We start from the raw sequence: 19736 nt of genomic DNA, 5'->3' as shown, positions 1-19736 counted from the left end.
GGGTCTGAGTGTGCCAAGGATCTACCATTTTATAAATGATTCCCTCCCTTCTCTCCCCTCAAGCACGTGGAGCTAAACCAAAGAAAACTGCTCACTTTCTCTCTTCATGGCTGTGGGGCTCCGTGTCTTCCTCTCCCATTGGCAGGGTGTTCCTCTGGCCTGGAGTTCCTGTTCTGGGCTGTGCTGGACAGTGTCACCACAGATGCTAGCTCTCTGCACTCCAACCCAGCTCCATGATTTTCTATGTATCACTGCACGGTTCTCTGCACTTTCAGAGGCTAATACAGTATTCCCTGGTGTGTGAACCACAGGTACTAGTTCTGAGGCATATTGATCAGTTCTACATGAAAAATAAATAAGTAAACGTGCAGTTCTATGAGTTTGGGAAATGCTGGGCTACAATGAAATTAAAGAGACTGTTTTTTGCAGGATGTCTCAGAGCCTTTAGAGAAATAATGTAGGGTGTGAATCTTTAAGAGGATAGTAATCAAGCTCTGATCAGAGGATCTTTTGGTGGAGGTGGGAGATCTGGAAGGGTTTTTGAGCCATGCAATACATATTAAAACAACTGCATTCCTAGGACTCTTTCTATGATTCGTGTCTTCTACTTAGAAGCTAAAAGCAACTAAAAGGCATCCACAGAGCAAAATACGTTATAAAGGCAGAGAAAAACACATACCTGGTCAAAAATCCCCATGGCTAAAACAGGCAGTGATGTGTAGACAATGTTAAAAAGGGTAATGAACCACTGGTCATAGACAGTCTGAAAAGAAATGAACACGTCAGTGAGAAACATCTTCCATAGGCGTGAGAATATTCACTTTTAGGCTCTTGGACTGACTATCTCAATTTCCTGAGTTGGACGGGAGTTTGGTGTTAAGAGTCAGACAGACATGAGTTCTCCCCAGGCTCTGTCTTTTATCAGCTCCACTGCTTTAGTGGGGTACTAGATCTTTCTAAACTTCAATTTCTTCATCTCTAAAATGAAGCCATACTCTCACTTGCAGAGTTGCAGTGGAGGTGGATGAAAGGGTATCATACATGCAGAACACATAAAACAATGCTGGACACACACAAGGCCCTGGCCCCTGTGGTGGCTTATTTCATTCTTTAGGTTTTTAATGGCTTATAATAAGTCCAATTACCTGATCTAAGCAATAAGCAAGGATCCGCTAACATCTTCAGAGGGAGATACGGAAATGAACCTGTCAGCCCCACCCTCTGTTCAAATGGAGAGCTTTTTCTTGGGAGTGGTTTAAGGCAAGGTGGACCTGGAACTAGCTGCTCACTACAGTGGGTATAAATAAGTAAGACAATAAAAATATCCCCTCACACCTATAGAGAACACTTCCCTGCATGAGCCTCACTAAAAGTCAATGAGGCATGTGAAACAGTCATTATATCCCCATTGTATTAATAAGTACCTAGAGATATAGAAACAGAATGTAATGAGTGTTACAGAGCTTATCACAGGCAAAGGCAAAAATTAAAACCTAGGTCTCCAGATCCTAACCAATGTCTGTTCTACCACTCTGTCATACATTCATTCATTCATTCAATATTTATTAAGAAACCACTATGTGCCAGGTACCAGGTTCTAGGCAATGGTATTTGAACATGATACAATCAGATAAAAATTCCATATGAAATATGCCTTGTAATGGTGTGGTTGGTGAGTGAATGAGTGAGATGGTAATCAGTACTAGGGTGGAAAAGAGGATAGGAAATATAGGAGGGCTGTAATTGTGATAAGGTGATTGGAGAAGGTCTCACTAAGAAGTAATATTTGAGAAAAAAATCTGAAGGAAATAAAGAATCGAAATTTGCAGCTTTCTGGGACAGGACAATTTCATACTGCAAGTAGAGTGCATGAAAAATCCCTGAGGCAAGAAAGCATCTGGTATGTTCAGAGGACAGCACGACAGTCCATCTGGCTGGAGCAGAGTGACCTACAGGGAGTATAATGATGTCAAAGAAATAAAGAGGATCCTATGGAGGTAACCATGGCTTGTTCCCTAAGTAAAATGAGAAGACATTAGAGGATTTTGAGCAAAGAAACATCCTGATCCGATTTGTATTTTAACCTGAGCACTCTGGATGCTGTGCTGAGAATGGACTGAAGAGGGGCAATTGTGGAAGTTGGGAAACCAATTAGGAGGCTACTGCAGTGGTCCAGATGAAAGACGAAGGGGGCTGGATCAGGTGATCAGCAGGGAGAAGTGCTAGATTTTGAATATATTCTGAAGCACATTTTCTTCTTAGGGCAATTCTGAAAGCAATGAGGAATCTTAAATGCAAATGTTCCAGACAGAGAAACTAAAGGTAGGTTCTACATAGTTATACAGGTAAGGCAATCCTTTAAATCATGTCCTGTACATGTACATTATGTTGAAGACAAAATATTTTGGTGTCTTTATTGCTAAATCTGGATTTGGACTACTCTGTGTCTTAGCATTATTGTTTATTCTTGAGATGGATATTTGTTCAAGGAAAGGGGAAGTGGAGGCCAGTGTTCAAAGGCCAAATCTCAATCTGGACTGTTCTGTTGAAGCTCCACAGGTGGTTTTATTCAATACTGAATAAACCAGACACTATGAAAAAATGGTGATTATTGTATTCTGAGCAAGGTTAGCCCCATGGTAAGAAGTAAAGAGCATGGACATTCCCACTGTCAGTCATCTCAAGGAGAGTTCATTCTTAGGGCAAAAAAAAAGAGAACAGAAAAGAGGAGTGGGGTAGATGAGGGAAGGAAGGAAATTATTTTACTCTCTGTGTATCTCAGAGAGTTGAGGCCTGGAATCGACCCAGGAAAGACCTACTCAATGTCATTCTCTTTGAGGGTAGGCTGCACGACAAGGCAGGAAAGTTGAATTCAACCACACATAAACAGCTGAGACAGGATTTAGGTAAAGCGGCAACATTAGTAACTACCATCAAGAGGCCTATGCCTGTGACTCAGAATAACCATTCTAGTAACCAGGTTTTAAGTTCTCTGAACGGTAATTCCCTGTTGTTATTCTTTGAGGCCTGCTAAACTCTGTTCTTTGACTCTGACTCTGCTGTGAGGATTTGAAAGGGGGGCCTATGTCCAGAGATGTGCTAAGTGTTTAACAACTAGCTCTTCAAAAGAAAGAAAAAGCCCTGATTTGTAGCCTTGACCAATTTCCATGGTGTAAATATCTTCCCATGACTGTTCAAGCAGTCATGTCACTGAGTTGAGAAGCGAGGTGCCACAGCACGCCATTGTACATAGTATTTCCACCACACAGATCCAACAGATAGAAATAACCTCAAGAGCATCATCAGCAAAATACGGTAAAAGCTAATTTAAAAGGGATGAGTTTTGAGTATTCATGAACTTTGTGTTTCATATAATTTATTTAACTCGTAAGTTTATATAATTTAATTTTTAATAACAGCTGTGTTTAACCACTGGCTCACATAAATCCTAAGAATTTAACAATCAGTTCCTAGGAACCAATATGGGCCAGCTCTAGCATACCACAGCCTATGTTTATGCTTGGAGCAAAGTAGTACAGACAGCAGCAGTGACCCAGAGGATCTTAGACTCAGTGTGGCAAGAGAGAACCTACAGAAGGGCAGGTCAATAGCCTGGAGTATCAGGCAACCATGAGAAGAGACCAGAAAAGCTTGTCAGCACTCCCTGGAAACCCCAGGATATTTTAGCAGAGGTATCTGAAACAAGCCTGGGTTTATGGTATGCATATAAGATAGGGGCATGTGCCATCAGTAACAATTGATTCATACCAAACTCCCCACTGAAGATAACAAAAAAAGCTAAGGAAAAGAAGTATCTTCATCAAACCTTCAATGAACTAACTAGTGCGGAATACCTGTCAAGATAAAGGAGAGGATAAGAATTTAAGAACCACTTCAAGGCGCAGGATGATGTCTTCTTTCTCCAGAGAGTGTGTTTATCTCCTTCTATCAGCTGCTGAGGTTGGGATGAAGGCCTGATGTTTTCTGCACCACCCAGCTGTCCTGCCTGTGACCTTATTGCCAGGAGGCTGCCCTTGGGTCCCAGTCCAGAGAGGGAAGTATTTCAACAGGATCTCTACCCTTGACAGGCATCCAACCTTATCCCTCTAGTCTCAGGAAACGATTAAAAGAGAGGATCCTGAACTTCACAGTTGCCTCCTGTAGACCATCAACATCCTCAGGGCACGTGGCTCAGAGCAGTGCAAACCTCCAGGGTCCCAGCCCAGAGCAGAGTGTTAACAGAGTCCCAGACACCAACTCCTATCTTCTGGACTCCGGTTTGCTCAGCCTCTCTCTCTTCCTTCGGATGAGCAAAGGTGTCCAACAAATCTATTCCTAGAGATATATGTTCAGAATGTCTGCCTTCGTGTACGAGGAGACATATGAAAATGCTCATACCAGAACTGGTTATAACAGTCCCAAACCAGAAACATCCATCAGGAGTGGAATGTAGAAAGACACTGTAGTATATTGATATCATAGAATTCTACAGAATAATGAAAAGCAAGGAACTACAGCTATATCCAAAACCACAAATGAATCAAAAAATATATACAATGTTGAGCAAAAGAAGCCAGACAAAAACGTATGATTCCATTTCAATAAAGTTTAAAAATGTGCCAATCTATTCTATGTTGTTTAGAGATTTATACTCATAGGATAAAATTATAAAACAAAGCGATTATAAAATATCAGGGCAATGATTAACTCCAGAGAGTTGGAAAATGAGGTGTGACTGAGAAAAGGCAAGGGAGCTTCTGTGGTTTGGCAACGTTCTGGTTCTTGCCCTGGATCGTGGTGACGTGAGTGTTCATTTTACAATTTGTTAAGCTGACATTTATGTATTACGTACTTTTTTGGTAGATTTGTTATATTTTACAGTAAAAAAGGAAACACATGACTTTATTTTTTAGTCATAGCCTGGCGAGACTTTGGGCACTGGGAGGATTTTTAAAATCCTGGCGACCATGCCACATCCAGGCCAATTAAATCAGTATCTTGGGAGGTGGGATGATCCAAGCATCGGTAATTGAAAAAATTTCCCAGGTGATTCCACTGTGAAGCCAAGATTGAGAATTTCACTTACCGCCATCCCCCAAAAAAAAAAAAAAAAAAAAAAAAAAAAGCACCAGCTGACACAAATCCTCAAGCAGTAGCTGATGGCGTCTTCTGACTTTCATCTCAATTCATTTTCTGATTGCAGTATGGAAAATATAAGAGGGGGAAAGCAATTAAATTGAAGTCTTATAGCATCAGGCAGAACCTGGTACCGTCAGATCTCTTCTTCTTCCTCCACCTCATCTACCATCAAGCTTCTACTCACTGGGAAGAGATGATTTTAGGTACAAGGAAGAAAGAAAGAATCTGGAAAATTACTACAAGCTAAACTATGAGTAACTGATTAAACCTGCAATTATTTGACAGTAGCATTTGTAAGCTGGCATTCAGATTTGAAGCCTCATTTCACAACTGGAGCAAGAGAGGACAGGAAGGAAAATCAGTGAGAATAAAGTTTAAATGAGTTTTTGCAACTTCTTGCGAGAGTTTTTGCTGCCACACAGAATCACAACAACAAAAAGAAAACTAGCTGATATGTACTGAACACCATATGCACCAGGCACTATTTTAACATAGACTGATTCATTAAATACATATACTGACTCATTAAGTAATCACAACGATCCTGTGAGGTTGGTGCTATCAACAGCCTCCAGTTTACAGATGGAGAAACTAGTTTGAGACCCATTATGTTAGGAGACTGCCCAACGTCACACTGAACACGAAGATTTTTAAGGTGGGGTATGGAACTTTTAAGGGGTCCACAATGGCAAAACTATTTTCAGAATGATGCTAAGAAGTCGATTATTTGCCCTTTTCACTCTCATTCTTGCATAAGTATATATGACTTGTGATATCACAACCAACTGAATGCAGAAGCAGATATGAGAACCCAGCTGCTTCCTGTTGTGCTAAATAATAAGAACTTAAGTATAAAAATTGACTCTCTTCTCACAGCTTATTTTTTGAAGAGTACAGTAATTTTTTTCATTAAAATATGTCATTTAGGTAAACATATCATGGGTTCATTCTTTTTTAATAAATTAATAAAAGTTTAAATTTTTTTCTCCATTTTAATTTCTGATATGATAAATATTGATAGATAGAGTCCTGAGATCACAGAGTTTGAGAACTGCTGGCCTAGCAAGTGTCAGGACCAAGCTCCAGCCCTGGTACTCAGCATTCACAGCACTGACCATGGCATGAAACCACCTCTCGATCAGTGGTATCATTTGGCAAGTTTCTTTAAAAGCTTCTTTGCTCACATCATTTTACACAGTTGAGGGTGTGCAATAAACACAGTTTTGTGTGCTGTTTTTTGTCATTTGAAATGGTAACATTAGCATTTACCCAAGTTAAAAACCTTCCAATGGCTTCCATTTTACTTGGAATGAAATCCGGGCTCTGCGCCATGACGTAAAGCTCTTCCTGAGCTATGCTTGCCTGCCTCTTCAACTTTGCTTCACTGTACTCTCGCCCTCACTCACGGAGCTTCAGCTTCACTGATTGTCTTTCTCTAACTTACCAGGCTCATTCCTACATCAAGGCACAACTGCACTTGCCATGCCCTCCGTCTGGAATACTTTAACCCCGGGGTATTCAAATGAAAGTTTCCTTCTAAACACTCAGGTCACAGTTCCAGTGTTACCTTCTCAATGAGAACTTCTACATTACCCAGTTCTTTCTTAACAACAATTCTGAAATCAGCTCACTAATTTACTTCTTTATTATCTGTCTTCATTCCACTTGAATATAATCTCCATGAGACAGAGACTTACGTACAACACTAACTCCTGTGTCTAGAGCATCATCTAGCCAATGGTAGGTGCTCTATAAATATTTGATGAATTATTTTACAACTTTTTATAAATGTTAGACATTTAACTTGCTACTAGACCCTCCGCTGAGGATGTGACACAGGCTTCTCAAACTCAGTTTGCCCAGGCCTGGACTCATTCTCACAGTTCCTTAACTAGGCTCCCTTCTTGTGTTCCCTGTATCAGTTTCTGACACCACCACCTCCATCCCAGGGCCCAAGTCAGAAATATGATCTCTCTCCCTCTCTCCAACACCCGACATCAAATTAATCCCAGATCCCACTGATTTAACCATGCCAGATCACTTGTGCTGCAGCCCAAACCACTCTTCACTTCTGTGACTTTCCTCCTATTGCCCCCCGCCCCATGGCCATCCTTTCCCTCCTCACCTGCTTCACTCTGATTGATCCTTGAAGGGTCAGCCCAGAGACAGATCTTCTAGGAAGACTTTCTGAGCCCTGCCCACTTCCATCCTCCAGGGCTGGGTTCCAGGCCACTCCTTTGTAGTCCTGTGACACTCCACACCTCACCGCTTCATAGCTGTCGACTTACAATTATTTATATGCTGGTTCCCAGGCCCTCCCCACTAGACTTAAAGCTTCTTGGTGAAACCAAGCAGGACCCTGTGGGGCTCCTGGGCATGGAAGCCTTTCCTTGTCCCCCATTTCTTGTTTGTAGGAAACAGACTCCAGCCTCCATGACCTTCCCTGAGTTCCAAAGGGAAGATTCGAAGAGTTGCTAATCAGGGACGGGAGGGGATGCTGAGAAAAGGCAGGAGCAGCGAAGAAACAATAGTGCAGCCTTGGGGCAGGGTCCTGGTTCCACCTCCAGGGATACACATAACAATCTCTTTGAGCTCTTTACAGAACTAAAACCCCCAACAAATGGAAGATGTCAGCATTCTTCATTCCAGAGAGGATGACAGTTTGATAACCTTGAGAAGCTCATCAGACCACCTGAGACCAGATTACAGGAGTGCAGGCCCTGAACACACCCTAATCTTACCAGCAACCCTACCCTTGAACCATTGCTATAAAACTCCTCACCAAATCCTCCTGGGTTGGGACACACAGTTTTTGAGGGCAGGAGCCTGCTGTGTCCCCCTTTGCCTGGCAAAGCAATAAAGCTCTTCTTTTCCACTTCACCCAAAACTGTCTCCAAGATTCAATTCAGCAATGGTACACAGAGGCCAAGTTTTTGGCATCACTGAGAGCAGGTCATACAATTTATTCATCTGTGGGAGCTCGGGAACCTGACTCAATGCCCGGCAGATGGTAAGTATTCAACAGAAGGAAGCTGGTATCTTAAGGGTAAAGGTACTGGAGTCAGAATTCTGATAGAACTGCATGTCCCTGAGCAAAATACTCAAATCTCTCTCAGTCTTAGGCTCCTTGGCTATAAAATGGGGATTTGAGGGGGGCTGTGAGTTTGCAATGAAATGCGCAGATGCCAGCACAGCAGCACCTGACAAACAGATAGTGAATACATTTATTATGCAAGGAAGGGAGGGAGGGAGGGGCCTGCAGGGATTCAAGCTTCGAGCGATATGTTTAACGGTAAATAAAAAGGTATATTTTCCTACAAATTATACTTTTCTATGAAAATACAATTCTTTATTGCTACAACTAACCATAGATATTTCTATCCATAATAAACTATTATATTAATGAAATCAACAGAAAATTAGAGCACGATTTAAAGAAAACCAAATACCCTGATATAATTATCATTTTCCTCCTGAATACTTAATTATATCAATCACTGTTCACTCTTACTCTAGTTTTGCCTCAAATGTGTTAAACTGAGTCATTCACTTTTAAAAGACACCTTTCCCAGTTATGTGTATTAATTTAGCACAGCTTAGGCTTTAGGGTCTTCCATAAAAAATCAAATCACAAGCAGTATTTCTTCTACAACAGGCTTCTTCCTCTCCTTGCAAGAGATCTCCAACTACTCAAATAGTTATCCTAGTAAATGCTCCACTTCCCCTTTAAGTCCTTAGCTACACTCAGAAAAGTTCACAGACACCCTCTGGTGACTAAGACCAAAAGAGAGGGGCATACTAGCCACATCATGACCCACATGGACCCCATCCCTGTTTCTCCCCTTCCACGCATGCTCAAGCCCTCTACTATTTCCACTACCCCCCCACAAACACTCTCTCCCTCCCTCCCCTCCCATGTGGGTTCATCAGATGCCCCAAAGATATGGGCAGGGTGAAGGAAGGAGGGGGAATGATTCCTCTGTAGCCTCTCCCGTGGGAAGCATTCTGGCCGGAGACTAGACCAGACCAGTGCTGACATTCTGATTTCGGGTGACTCAAATTGTTTATATAAACAGGAGTCCTGAACAAAAATATTTGTCCTGAGGCCCCCGTCCTCCTAGGGGCAGCCATACCACCTCTACTTCCAAACTTTCTGTTACCCATTTCCAATATTCTTAATAAGAGGGAAAAGCCGTGCTCCTGTGCCATGCCACTAGTATGTTTGGAAGCCTAAAAGTGTCTCTTCCCAGATCAGAAAAAAGACAGTGGAATGTTCATTTTTCCAACTTCACTGTTTTCCTATTTAAGGAAAGCTCCTCCTGGCTCCCTTCTCTGTGGGAGCAATTTATCAACCTTATCAACCATTTTATATATAGAGTAAAAATACTCCAGCTATAAATTATAATCTAACAGCTTGGGGAACACAAAATCTATGATTTATAGAATATCACATTTAAATAAACCTTAATAAGGATCTTAAACAGTTACAAAGGGCTTTCTCTTCTCAGACCATTGGCTTAGCTCCTTGTTCAAATGACAGGATGAACTACCTCTCTGGAGACATGTATTCCCCCCTTTTGCTCTGTGTTGCAGAGGAAAACTATATAATGATATTTTTCTTTTTGGCCTTAAAAAAATTGTCATTTAAAGAAAACACATTGTGGAATAAATATGAGGTGCTTAGCCCCAGCACATCTGTTACTGATTTGTGTAATTAGCAGAAACCCACCAGCAGGATCCAGGAGGAATGGCCCAGACCTGAGCACCCGCCCCTCCCCCGGTTTTCTGCAGAGCACATCTGGAAGGGGAGGGGAGGGGAACCGCCAGCCTGGTTGACGTGGGCTCACAGGTAACCAAATCCATGAAGTCATCCAAGCCTTGAGGTTAGTCACACTCTTTCACGTCACTTTCCAAACTTTTCATTGTGAGTTTTCTTATATTGTTTGACAGAACTAATGTTTTTCTGGCCTTGACAAGATAATTGTTTCCATATCACAGCAGAATTAAAAAAAAAAGTACACAGCTCTGTATCTCACTGACAATGATAAATTGTCATCAGATAATATCAGAAGTACACAGTGCCAGTACTTGCAGTTTCAAATGTGAATTTCCTAAATAGGGCTTCAACCAATGGTTTTTTTTTTGTTGTGGGTTTTTTTTTTTGGTGGGGGAGGCAGGTGGTTGAGGGGTTCTTATGGCTCTATCTCTGGTGGGGGATAGTTTATTAAAAGTCCTGAGGGCATAAGGTACTTTTAAAATAAATTACACGTATAAACTGCAAACAAATCCACAGTGGATTCCATGAAAATCATGCAGGCTTTGATAACAGATTGAGATAAAGCATGTCCTTAGAAAAGGTCCATGATTCAGTTTAAAGACTTATCTGACCTTTATCCAAACCCCTCTGGTCCAGATACCTGGTTGGAAATCTCATCAGGGCAGATTATATTTAAATGGTCTTTTAGCGGCAGTTTGGTTGGAGTGTTTGCTGGCAGAAGGTGGCCTCCAGCTTCCAGATGATTCCAGGAGGAAGTTGCCACCTTTCTAAGGATCCAAGCTGTGGGAGATACTCCCTACAGCATAAGCTCTCTCTCAGTAACAGAGTTCATTTTCTCCCCCATAGTCCTAGTGTACTGACTGTTTCTGGACGTTTCTCCTTTAGATTCCAAATAAAGCAAACATCTGCCTGATTAGGGGTTAGGAGAATACAGTATTTTTTTTTTTAAAGATATTGCCATTCTCTCAAGTCTATAACAATTCCAGTGGCCATTTATCAAGCGGAGCAGAAGGGGCACTGAAAAAAAGTCAGAAGGCATGATGAGCTCTAGCCTCAGCCTTGTTTACCACCGATCCTCAGCTCTTGGGGGACTCAGGTTCCTCCTCTATCAAATGAGGGGCTAGACTCAGTATCTCTGACATTCCCTGCCAGAGCAAAGATTTTAGATTTCCACAAGACATACACTTTCTGTTCTGTGTCCCAGCTGCTTCTCCCAGGAAAGCCTACCCAGCAAAGCAAACAAAAGCAGTCTGGTCCCTCCCAGGCAGATTCTTTCTCCATGTGTCCTAAAGCAATCACAACAAAGGTGAGACACTGAAGCCAAGCAGAGGAAAGTCCATAAACCAAGCACAGCCCAGCCTGCACCACATCATCATCCATCTGAGATGTCCTAAGTGCCACCATCTCACGAGCAGTGAATCGCCCCACCCACCGGCCCCTTGGAGCCTAGCACGCCACAGGTGGATGGGCTTGCACACCTGCCTCAGCCCGCCTACCAGGATGGGGCAGTGCCTGGAATCTACCGGAGCTATCATCAGAGAATAAGAGACTGGAAAAAATTCACCAGGCCCCATGACACAGGCCAAGGGAGTAAAGAAATAGCACATGTCACTTCATTAAGTAATTAAATTGGTGTTTTAAAAGTCAACCATGTGTCTGTGAAAGAACCATCTATTTACGTTTGGTCAGGTGTTTTGGGCTGCAGAGTATATTACTTCAGAGCAATCTGTTGAGAGATGCAGGGAAGAAATACTTAGGTGCTTATGAAGCATGCTGAGATTGGACAGGGCTGGTCCCAAGATACAGCCCGTCCATGACAAATTTAATTTTAAAAAAGTCTTGGTGGAAAAATAAGCGAAAGGTGACTACAGAGTTATTGAACATCAGTTTCACATTTATGAAAATAAAATCGTTCCCGGACTGTTAAGTTCCCTGAGGGCAGGAACTGCATCCCTCTGGTTCATTCTTGTGTCACTGGAGGCCTGCAGAGCCCTTGGCCCCAAACTGGTACTCAGTTTATTCTTTTGAAATGAATGAGCATTCAGAGACTATAGGCTCTGTGCTGGAGGATGTGAGTGAGTCTCACTCCTATGGGGATTAGACAGAGAAGTGACTGCAGATCAGGTCTGCCAAGCAAGGGCCTCTGAACACATGCCTGCTGTTACTGAATCTGCCGGGTCCTGGAGCTTTTATTACTACTGGCTCCATTTCACCGTGGAGCTTTCAATTCCACTGAAGCAATGTAGGAGAAGGATGGCAGCGGTGGGAAGACCTCAGACGGCCAACTTTCATTAACAGACTGGAAGTAAGCAGCTTTCTAATGGGCTCTAGGAGCTAAGAAAGGATTGTCGCCCAACATGTGGCTTTGGAGGCCCAAGCCAGCTAAATGGTTTCAATGGGGGAAAAAGTGTCACTGCAAAAATGTCCCCTATTCAAAAATTCTCATTCTCTGTAGAGTAGCATTTCTCCCAAATATGTTGTTTTCTTTTCACTTGCCGCATATTTACAGCATATTGTCCCTAGAAAAACAGGGCTAAGAAAAAAAGCCAAAAGATTTTTCAGTTAAACCTGTCATTAATCAGGAGCTTCTAGTGAAAAACAGGGACTGGAAAAGAGACAATGATCCTGACCAATCTCAATTCCATATCCGAGTTGCTGTCACAGCCAGTTCTCAGTATTACTAACACACCAGCCCGCTCACATGGGGGTGGGGTGGGGGGAGACCAGCGTTTCCATCTTTATAGTGGTATAACATCTGTTCTAGAAGATACTTCTTGCTGTATGCAATAAGTAATGCCATGCAGTTTTTTAAAGGTATTTCTGAATGAGTTGGTTTTAAATGGAATTTTAGAAATTAAAAAGAGATTAAATTCAGCTAACTGAAGGTCAGTTGGAAAGTGTTCAGGTATGACAGGAGGCTTTCCCTCCTTTTACTCTAGTCTCGCACCTTTACACAAACTAGCCCCTGCATCCCTGCAGGTAGCTACACCTGCAGGCCTCCAGACCTCCGCTTAATTTTGAAAATGTTCATATACTCACTTGAGATTAATTGAGCCCCTGAAGTCACACCAGATCCTCACACATGCCTTCTTTTTCCCATGCTCTCATATTAAGTTCAAATACAGTACTTCTATCAGACATATTTGTGCATATCTTTATTTCGCAATGAGAAAATGAGTTCCAGGTGGGTAGGAACTCGGCCTATTCATCATTTTGTTTTCTCTTCCCGAGATGGTAAACAAGCATTCCTACTAGCAATACAATCTTGTGTGACTCATGGCTATAAGCAAGGGATGAACTATTCAATTTAAAATGACAAAAATTGTAATGTTTATAAAATCAGAATAAACTGTAATAAATTCATATTTCAGAATGCCATTAAGAAAAATAACATTTTTGAAGAATGTAAAACAAGAGGGACTTCTCAAAATGTGATTTTTTAATAAGAAAAAAGCAAAGAGTATGTTCTCAGATATATAAAAGTCAATATATATTCACATAAAATTATCTTTATAAGAAGGAAAAAACTTTGAGGATAGTGAAAAAGATTTTACAGAAGTTTAAATGAAAACCTCCCCCCCACCCCCCCTGATTCTTTTAGCATATAAAACAGGACTAATTTATCCCTGGACTAGATTTAATTAAGAAAATGGAAGTTTTTGAAAGAGAGGAACATAAATAGCCTATTCTTCTGGGAATAATATTCTTAGCATCATTTTGTCCTTTGTACATTTTACTGCCTCAAAACATTGAAACTAGGATAAATAGTTTTGAAACTGTCAGAGCCATCTATTCCAGAATTGCCCTAAGTGGGTTCTATGTGGTACTGTAGAGTTCTGTAGGACTTTATGCATGTTGCTTGGGGAAAACAAGGTTCCATGTCACATGAGTTTCGGTAATAATACCAAATATCATTGACCCTGAGACACTATTTATTCTAAGAGACACCATTATTGATGCCAAGATTAGACCAAATGGAGAATCTAACATTCTCATAACGCTAAGGCAGCAAAGGGCTGAATCTTTAGTGTGAGAGTAAAGGAGAAACAAATCTTTATGCAGAAAGGGACTGCAAGGAAACTTGCCTGTGTCAACCTTGGAACTAGCTAAAGGGAGAGACAAAAAAATTTCTCCTGAAAACTTGACTCTCAAATGGTATTCACCAGCGTTTACAGTTCAAATTCAAAAAAATCCTGGAACAGAGAGAAAGATCTCAGGTAGGTAGTATCCCCAGGGAACTGGCAGATGACACACAAATGCTCTCTGGAAAAAAAGAGACTTCAGGAGTGATGTCATCAAGATGGCAGCATAGGTCATTCCCAGCTTCAGTCTCCCTCACAAGAAGACTACCTAGCAACTATCCACAGACAAGACACCACTGTGAAAATCCCAGAACTGGGGGCTGAAGCTGAAGTGCCCTGTTGGATCACAGAGACTGAGAAGCATCACATTAGAAGGGAAGGAGGAGCAGCTATACCCTGACTGTGTCACCCCTCCCCCAGGGTGGTATAGCACTGCACCAACAGGGCCCCTCTGGGCCTGTGGTTTCTCCACTGGGAGAAAGAGAACCCAAAGTGGATCAGATAGAGACAGATAAGTGGGGGACAGGGCTTACAGCAATCAGCACTCAGCAGCACTGAAGTAGAGATGCCAGCCAGGGACTCTGCCCATCTGCAGAGCTGAGCCAGTAGCCCCTTCTGGCCAGGGACTTTGTTTGGTCCAGGCAGCTCTGCCTGATATGGGTAACCAGTCAACAAGCTATATTTGCTGTGGAGACTGTTCTGTGGCCCCACCTAGGCAGAGAAGAAAATTCACAACCTGCTGAGTATAGCCGCCAGTCCTACCCAACCGGGAAGCTTGGCCAGTGAACCCAGGTAGCCAGGGAGCCCTCCATGCTACAGCCCTGCTTATACAGAGCCCCAGGCCAGAAGGCCTACCTAACTCTGAAGTATAGCCTCTGGTCTCATATGACCAGGGAGTCAGAACAGCGACCCTGGGTAGCCTCAAAGCCCAGCGTATGGTACCACCCGGTTCGAGAAACCCAGTCTACAGCCCCACCCTGAAGCAGAGCCCAGCATACAGAACTGCCCAATTGCTAAATGCTGCCTATAGCCCAGCCCAGTCAGGGAGCTCAGCCAGTGAGTCCACCCAATCATGGAGCATAGTCTGTGGGTCCCATCTGATGTGGAAGCCCAGACAGGGCCCCAGTTCAACTTTGGGACACACCCTTTGGTCCCACCTCATCACAGAGCACAGTGTGAGGTCCCATCCAACTTTAAAGCCCTGCCTATGGACCTGCATAAACAAAGAATGCAGCCGTGAGCACCATCTGGTCAGGAAGCACAGCCTGAAATGTCATCTACCGTGAGCGATTACAGAGCCCAGCCAGCAGCAGCCCCCTGACCTCAGAGCATAGGCAGTGACTTAACCCAACTAGAGACCCTGACAGCAAACCCCACTGCCCACAGATGCTGCCAGCTGACCCATCAAGTACCCCAAGCTGCAGGAGATCTATGAACTGTCTGACATGGAATTCAGAATAATCCTCTTAAAGAATTTCAGTGAACTATAAGAATACACGGGCAACTAAAATTAAGAAAATGCATAAACAAAATGAGAAGTTCAACAAAGAAATAGAAATCATCAAAACGAACAAATAGAAATCTTACAGCTGAAGAATACAATGAGAGAAGAAAGCAATAAGAGCATCAACAACAGACTCAACCAAGTAGAAGAAAGAATCAGTAAATCTAGAACATAAGTCATGTTAAATTATCCAAACTCAAACAAATAGGAAGTAGAATGGTGATTTCCACAGGCTGGAGAGAGAGGGAAATGGGGAGCTGTTTTTCAATGGATATAGAGTTCAGGTTTATAGGATGAAAAAATTCTGGAGATCTGTTGTACAACAACGTGAATGTACTTAATACTACTGAACTGTACACTTAAAAATGGTTAAGACAGTAAATTTCATGTTTATGTTTTTTACCACAATTAAAAATATTTTAAAATTATTTTTTAAAAACTGACGTAGACCACAATTAAAAAACCTACTTCATATGGTTATTATAAGTATTGAGCTAATACAGTCAAAATATTGACACAATGCCTGGCACATAGTAAGTGCTCTCTAAGTGTTAGCTATGCTTGCAATTTGCTTTTGTCCCTACCTGTTGGTGTCAACAATATCATGATTCCACCTAGCAGATGACATCAAAACGTTTATGCCATTACATGGGCACTGTCACTGACTTGCTGCCTTTTCTTCTCCAACAGACCATAACAAATTACTACTTGCCACTCTCCTGACAAGCCTATCTACTTTTCTGAAAATCCTGGAAATAAAACCTTCAATTCTCCACAATGTGGACAGCTAATAAAATTTGTGAGATCACATTTTGCCATGTCCACAAAGAATGCACCTCTTACACATCCCTTTCCGTACCTGAGATATAAGTTCCAGCAGGCATCACAGTCTGACACATACAAGGGGCTTAGTAAAAATTCACTCAATGAATGAAAGCCTTAAATAGTAGGATTCAGGGATCCTGTCCAGTAGGTATAAATCTAAGTCTCAATTTGATCATATCATCATAAAAATTAGGGCAAAATGGGTAGCAGTCCAAGATTTCTACTCAGTAGCCCAATTGGTCTTATGTGGTGACTCCTCCCCTCCTTACAGAGGATTATTGGCTTATTTAAATCAGCAAAGACCTAGGCCAAGCAAAATAAACAAACCAGGGAAAATCCACTCTATGTCTTTCCTAGAATGAAGCTATATATAAGAAATGTATTACTTGTGGTCCAATTAGCCATCCTATGTTAACATTAACACCACTGAAAAAAGACATCTTTCTACTTTCTGGAATCAATGCCATAATCACACTAAGATCTTAAAGAGACACTGAGCCCACAGTGCTGGTCAGGCTGCACACATTTACACAGACCAGATGCAAAGCCTGTAGAGATGGCCCTTGGTGCAGGTAGAGTAAATGGCACCTGCAGGAGTGACTGGACGCATATTGGAAGGACTCGCCTTGCTGGATCTACCTCAAGCAAGCACAGGAAAGGACTCTAGAAACAACCAACAACATTGAAATGACTATACGCCTTCTATATGCCAGGCGCCGTTCAAGACTATAGGCTGTATGGATGACTCAGATGTGCTTCCTTTCCTTGAGAAGCTCAGGATTAAGCTAGATAAAATCATAAGAGACTGGGTGAATTGGGAAAAGAAATCCTCTCCCCTGAAACAGATACCCATTTTTCTCCTGACCTTGTCTTAGTGCATGTAAGCCTCAGGGGCCATGGCTTTGGCAGGGTTGATAAGAAGATTCTAAGCCCTCTGGAACAATTCTTTTGGGGGGAAAAGCTGTTTGCTTAACTGGCCCCTCTGCCTCAGAAAAAATGAGTAGAGTCCAGAGTGGACAAAATGAAAAGTCATCAGAATGGATTTCACTCCAGGCTCTGGGTTCAAAAGGGATACCTTCAGATTTTCTTCTATATTGGCCAGCCCCATGGTTTCCAAGTATGGTACCCCACCTGCAACATCAGCATCTACAGGGAACTTGTTAAAAATGCAAATTTGGGAGCTCTACCTCAGACCTACTGAATCAGAGAGTCAGGTGGGGCCCAGGGAGCCGTGCTTCAGAAGCCTTTCAGGTGATTCCCATGCACATCAAAGCTTGAGAACCACTGGTCCAGCTCAACTCACTAACATCAGGAAGAACACAGAGGCCCATTTAGGATTGACAATGGATTCAAATGAAGACTGTGCGATTAACTAGTTTTCAGTGTAAATAATAAAATAAAAATAATAAAACAAAGAAGAACTCAGAAAAGACACATGCTCAATTAAATCAAACATTTAAGAAACCTAATTACAGCCAGGTGGTGTGTCTTATAGCTGAGTTTATATCAGATACTCATGTATTTGGAGTAATCATTGTTCTCCCTTGCTGTTCTCTTTTAAACCGAAAACACTGTTAAGATTAAAAATCTAGTTGCTTAACATTTGACTCTGACCAGTTTTATCAGATCCCGAAAGCAGAGCAGAAAATCACCTAAATGTAGAGATCAGAAGTCACTGAACATTCATTTCAACTTCATAGTTTTAACAAAGACAACTTTGGCAGTAAACTTGCCTATCCAAGCCTGGTGTGTCTGTCTGCCCATTCAAACCACTAACTACTCCTCTGCACCCTAAGAGCTCTAAATAAGGGTTAAGGCATCTCTTCTGTGCTTTGTGATCTTTCAAAAGCCCCAAACTTTTATAATATGAAAACTGGATCTCTCAAAAACACCACTTAGCAAATAGCCTTGCTGCATTCTCATGTGGAGAAACAGCCAACAGTCTAGGAGGGCACAGGCCACATTCCCATGCTTGTCTTTGTTAGACTAAGGTGGAACCCTGAGCAGGTAAATATCCCCACTCCAGTGCCTTCTCTGAAGCAGCGCTAAGAAAACTTTTATTTCTGAGAAACTAAAATCAAGGCTTTGCTTTACTTCAACTGTCTAGATATTACCAAAAATATCAACAGAATTTGCTTTTAGTTTGGGTAATGTTATTCTTAAAAGAGAAAATTAGAAATGGGTATGGATGTGCCTTTAGGAAATCTCAACTTCTCAGAAAAGGGGGAAAATGTACAAAACCTATTTTCATTACAAAGAGGATTTGCTAATCTCCCTTGGAACATTTAAGATAACATAAAATGCTAAGATTTAATTCATACTCAATTTTTCTGGAATAAAATAATTGAAAAAATTAGCTCCATGTATATCATTGAAACCAGTAACTAAAACAAGAGGAAGGAGGAGTTGAGGAAGATGGCAGAAGAGTAAAACGTGGAGATCACCTTCCTCCCCACAGATACATCAGAAATATATCTACACGTGGAACAACTCCTACAGAACACCCACTGAACGCTGGCAGAAGACCTCAGACCTCCCAAAAGGCAAGAAACCCCCCCACGTACCTGGTAGGGCAAAAGAGAATAAACAGAGACAAAGAATAAGGACGGGCCCTGCACCAGTGGGAGGGAGCTGTGAAGGAGGAAAGGATTCCACACACTAGGAAGCCCCTTCGCCGGTGGAGACTGCGGGTGGCGGAGAGGGGGAGCTTCAGGGCTACGGAGGAGAGCGCAGAAACAAGGGTGTGGAGGGCAAAGCGGAGAGATTACCGCACGGAGGATCGGTGCCGACCAGCACTCACCAGCGCGAGAGGCTTGTCTGCTCACCCGCCGGGGCGGGCGGGGCTGCGAGCTGAGGCTTGGGCTTTGGTCGGAGCGCAGGGAGAGGAGTGCGGTTGGTGGCTTGAACACAGCCTGCAGAGGGTTTAGTGCACCATGGCTGGCCGGGAGGGAGTCCGAGGAATGAGAGGCTTGTCTGCTCACCCGCCGGGGCGGGCGGGGCTGCGAGCTGAGGCTTGGGCTTTGGTCGGAGCGCAGGGAGAGGAGTGCGGTTGGCGGCTTCAACACAGCCTGCAGAGGGTTTAGTGCACCGTGGCTAGCCGGGAGGGAGTCCGAGGAAAAGTCTGGAGCTGCCGAAGAGGCAAGAGACTTTTTCTTCCCTCTTTATTTCCTGGTGCACGAGCAGAGGGGATTAAGAGCGCTGCTTAAAGGAGTTCAAGAGACGGGCGTGGGCCGCGGCTAAAAGCGCGAACCCCAGTCACAGACATGAGACACTAAGGCTGCTGCTGCCGCCACCAAGAAGCCTGCGTGCGAGCACAGGTCACTATCCACACCTCCCTGCCGGGGAGCCTGTGCAGCCCGCCACTGCCAGGGTCCCGGGATCCAGGGACAACTTCCCCGGCAGAACGCAC

The 19736-nt window shown here is 42.8% G+C and overlaps 1 protein-coding gene across 13 annotated transcripts in view; it reads right to left on the bottom strand.

Annotated features, from left to right (window-relative positions):
* Positions 1 to 19736, bottom strand: part of ATP8B4 (ATPase phospholipid transporting 8B4 (putative)) — a 287386-nt gene that overhangs the window by 20303 nt on the left and 247347 nt on the right. For all 13 annotated transcript variants that reach the window (XM_024761880.1, XM_024761893.1, XM_024761884.1 and 10 more), the window contains one exon: positions 680 to 763. In XM_024761880.1, the coding sequence (XP_024617648.1) occupies positions 680 to 763 (84 nt within the window). The remainder of the gene's footprint in view (positions 1 to 679; positions 764 to 19736) is intronic.

The sequence above is a fragment of the Neophocaena asiaeorientalis genome, unplaced genomic scaffold, assembly GCF_003031525.2.
Source record: "Neophocaena asiaeorientalis asiaeorientalis breed wild unplaced genomic scaffold, Neophocaena_asiaeorientalis_V1.1 scaffold111, whole genome shotgun sequence".
Taxonomy (NCBI): domain Eukaryota; kingdom Metazoa; phylum Chordata; class Mammalia; order Artiodactyla; family Phocoenidae; genus Neophocaena; species Neophocaena asiaeorientalis.
Note: the sequence above shows the minus strand (reverse complement) of the source record. Positions and strands in the feature narration are given on the sequence as shown.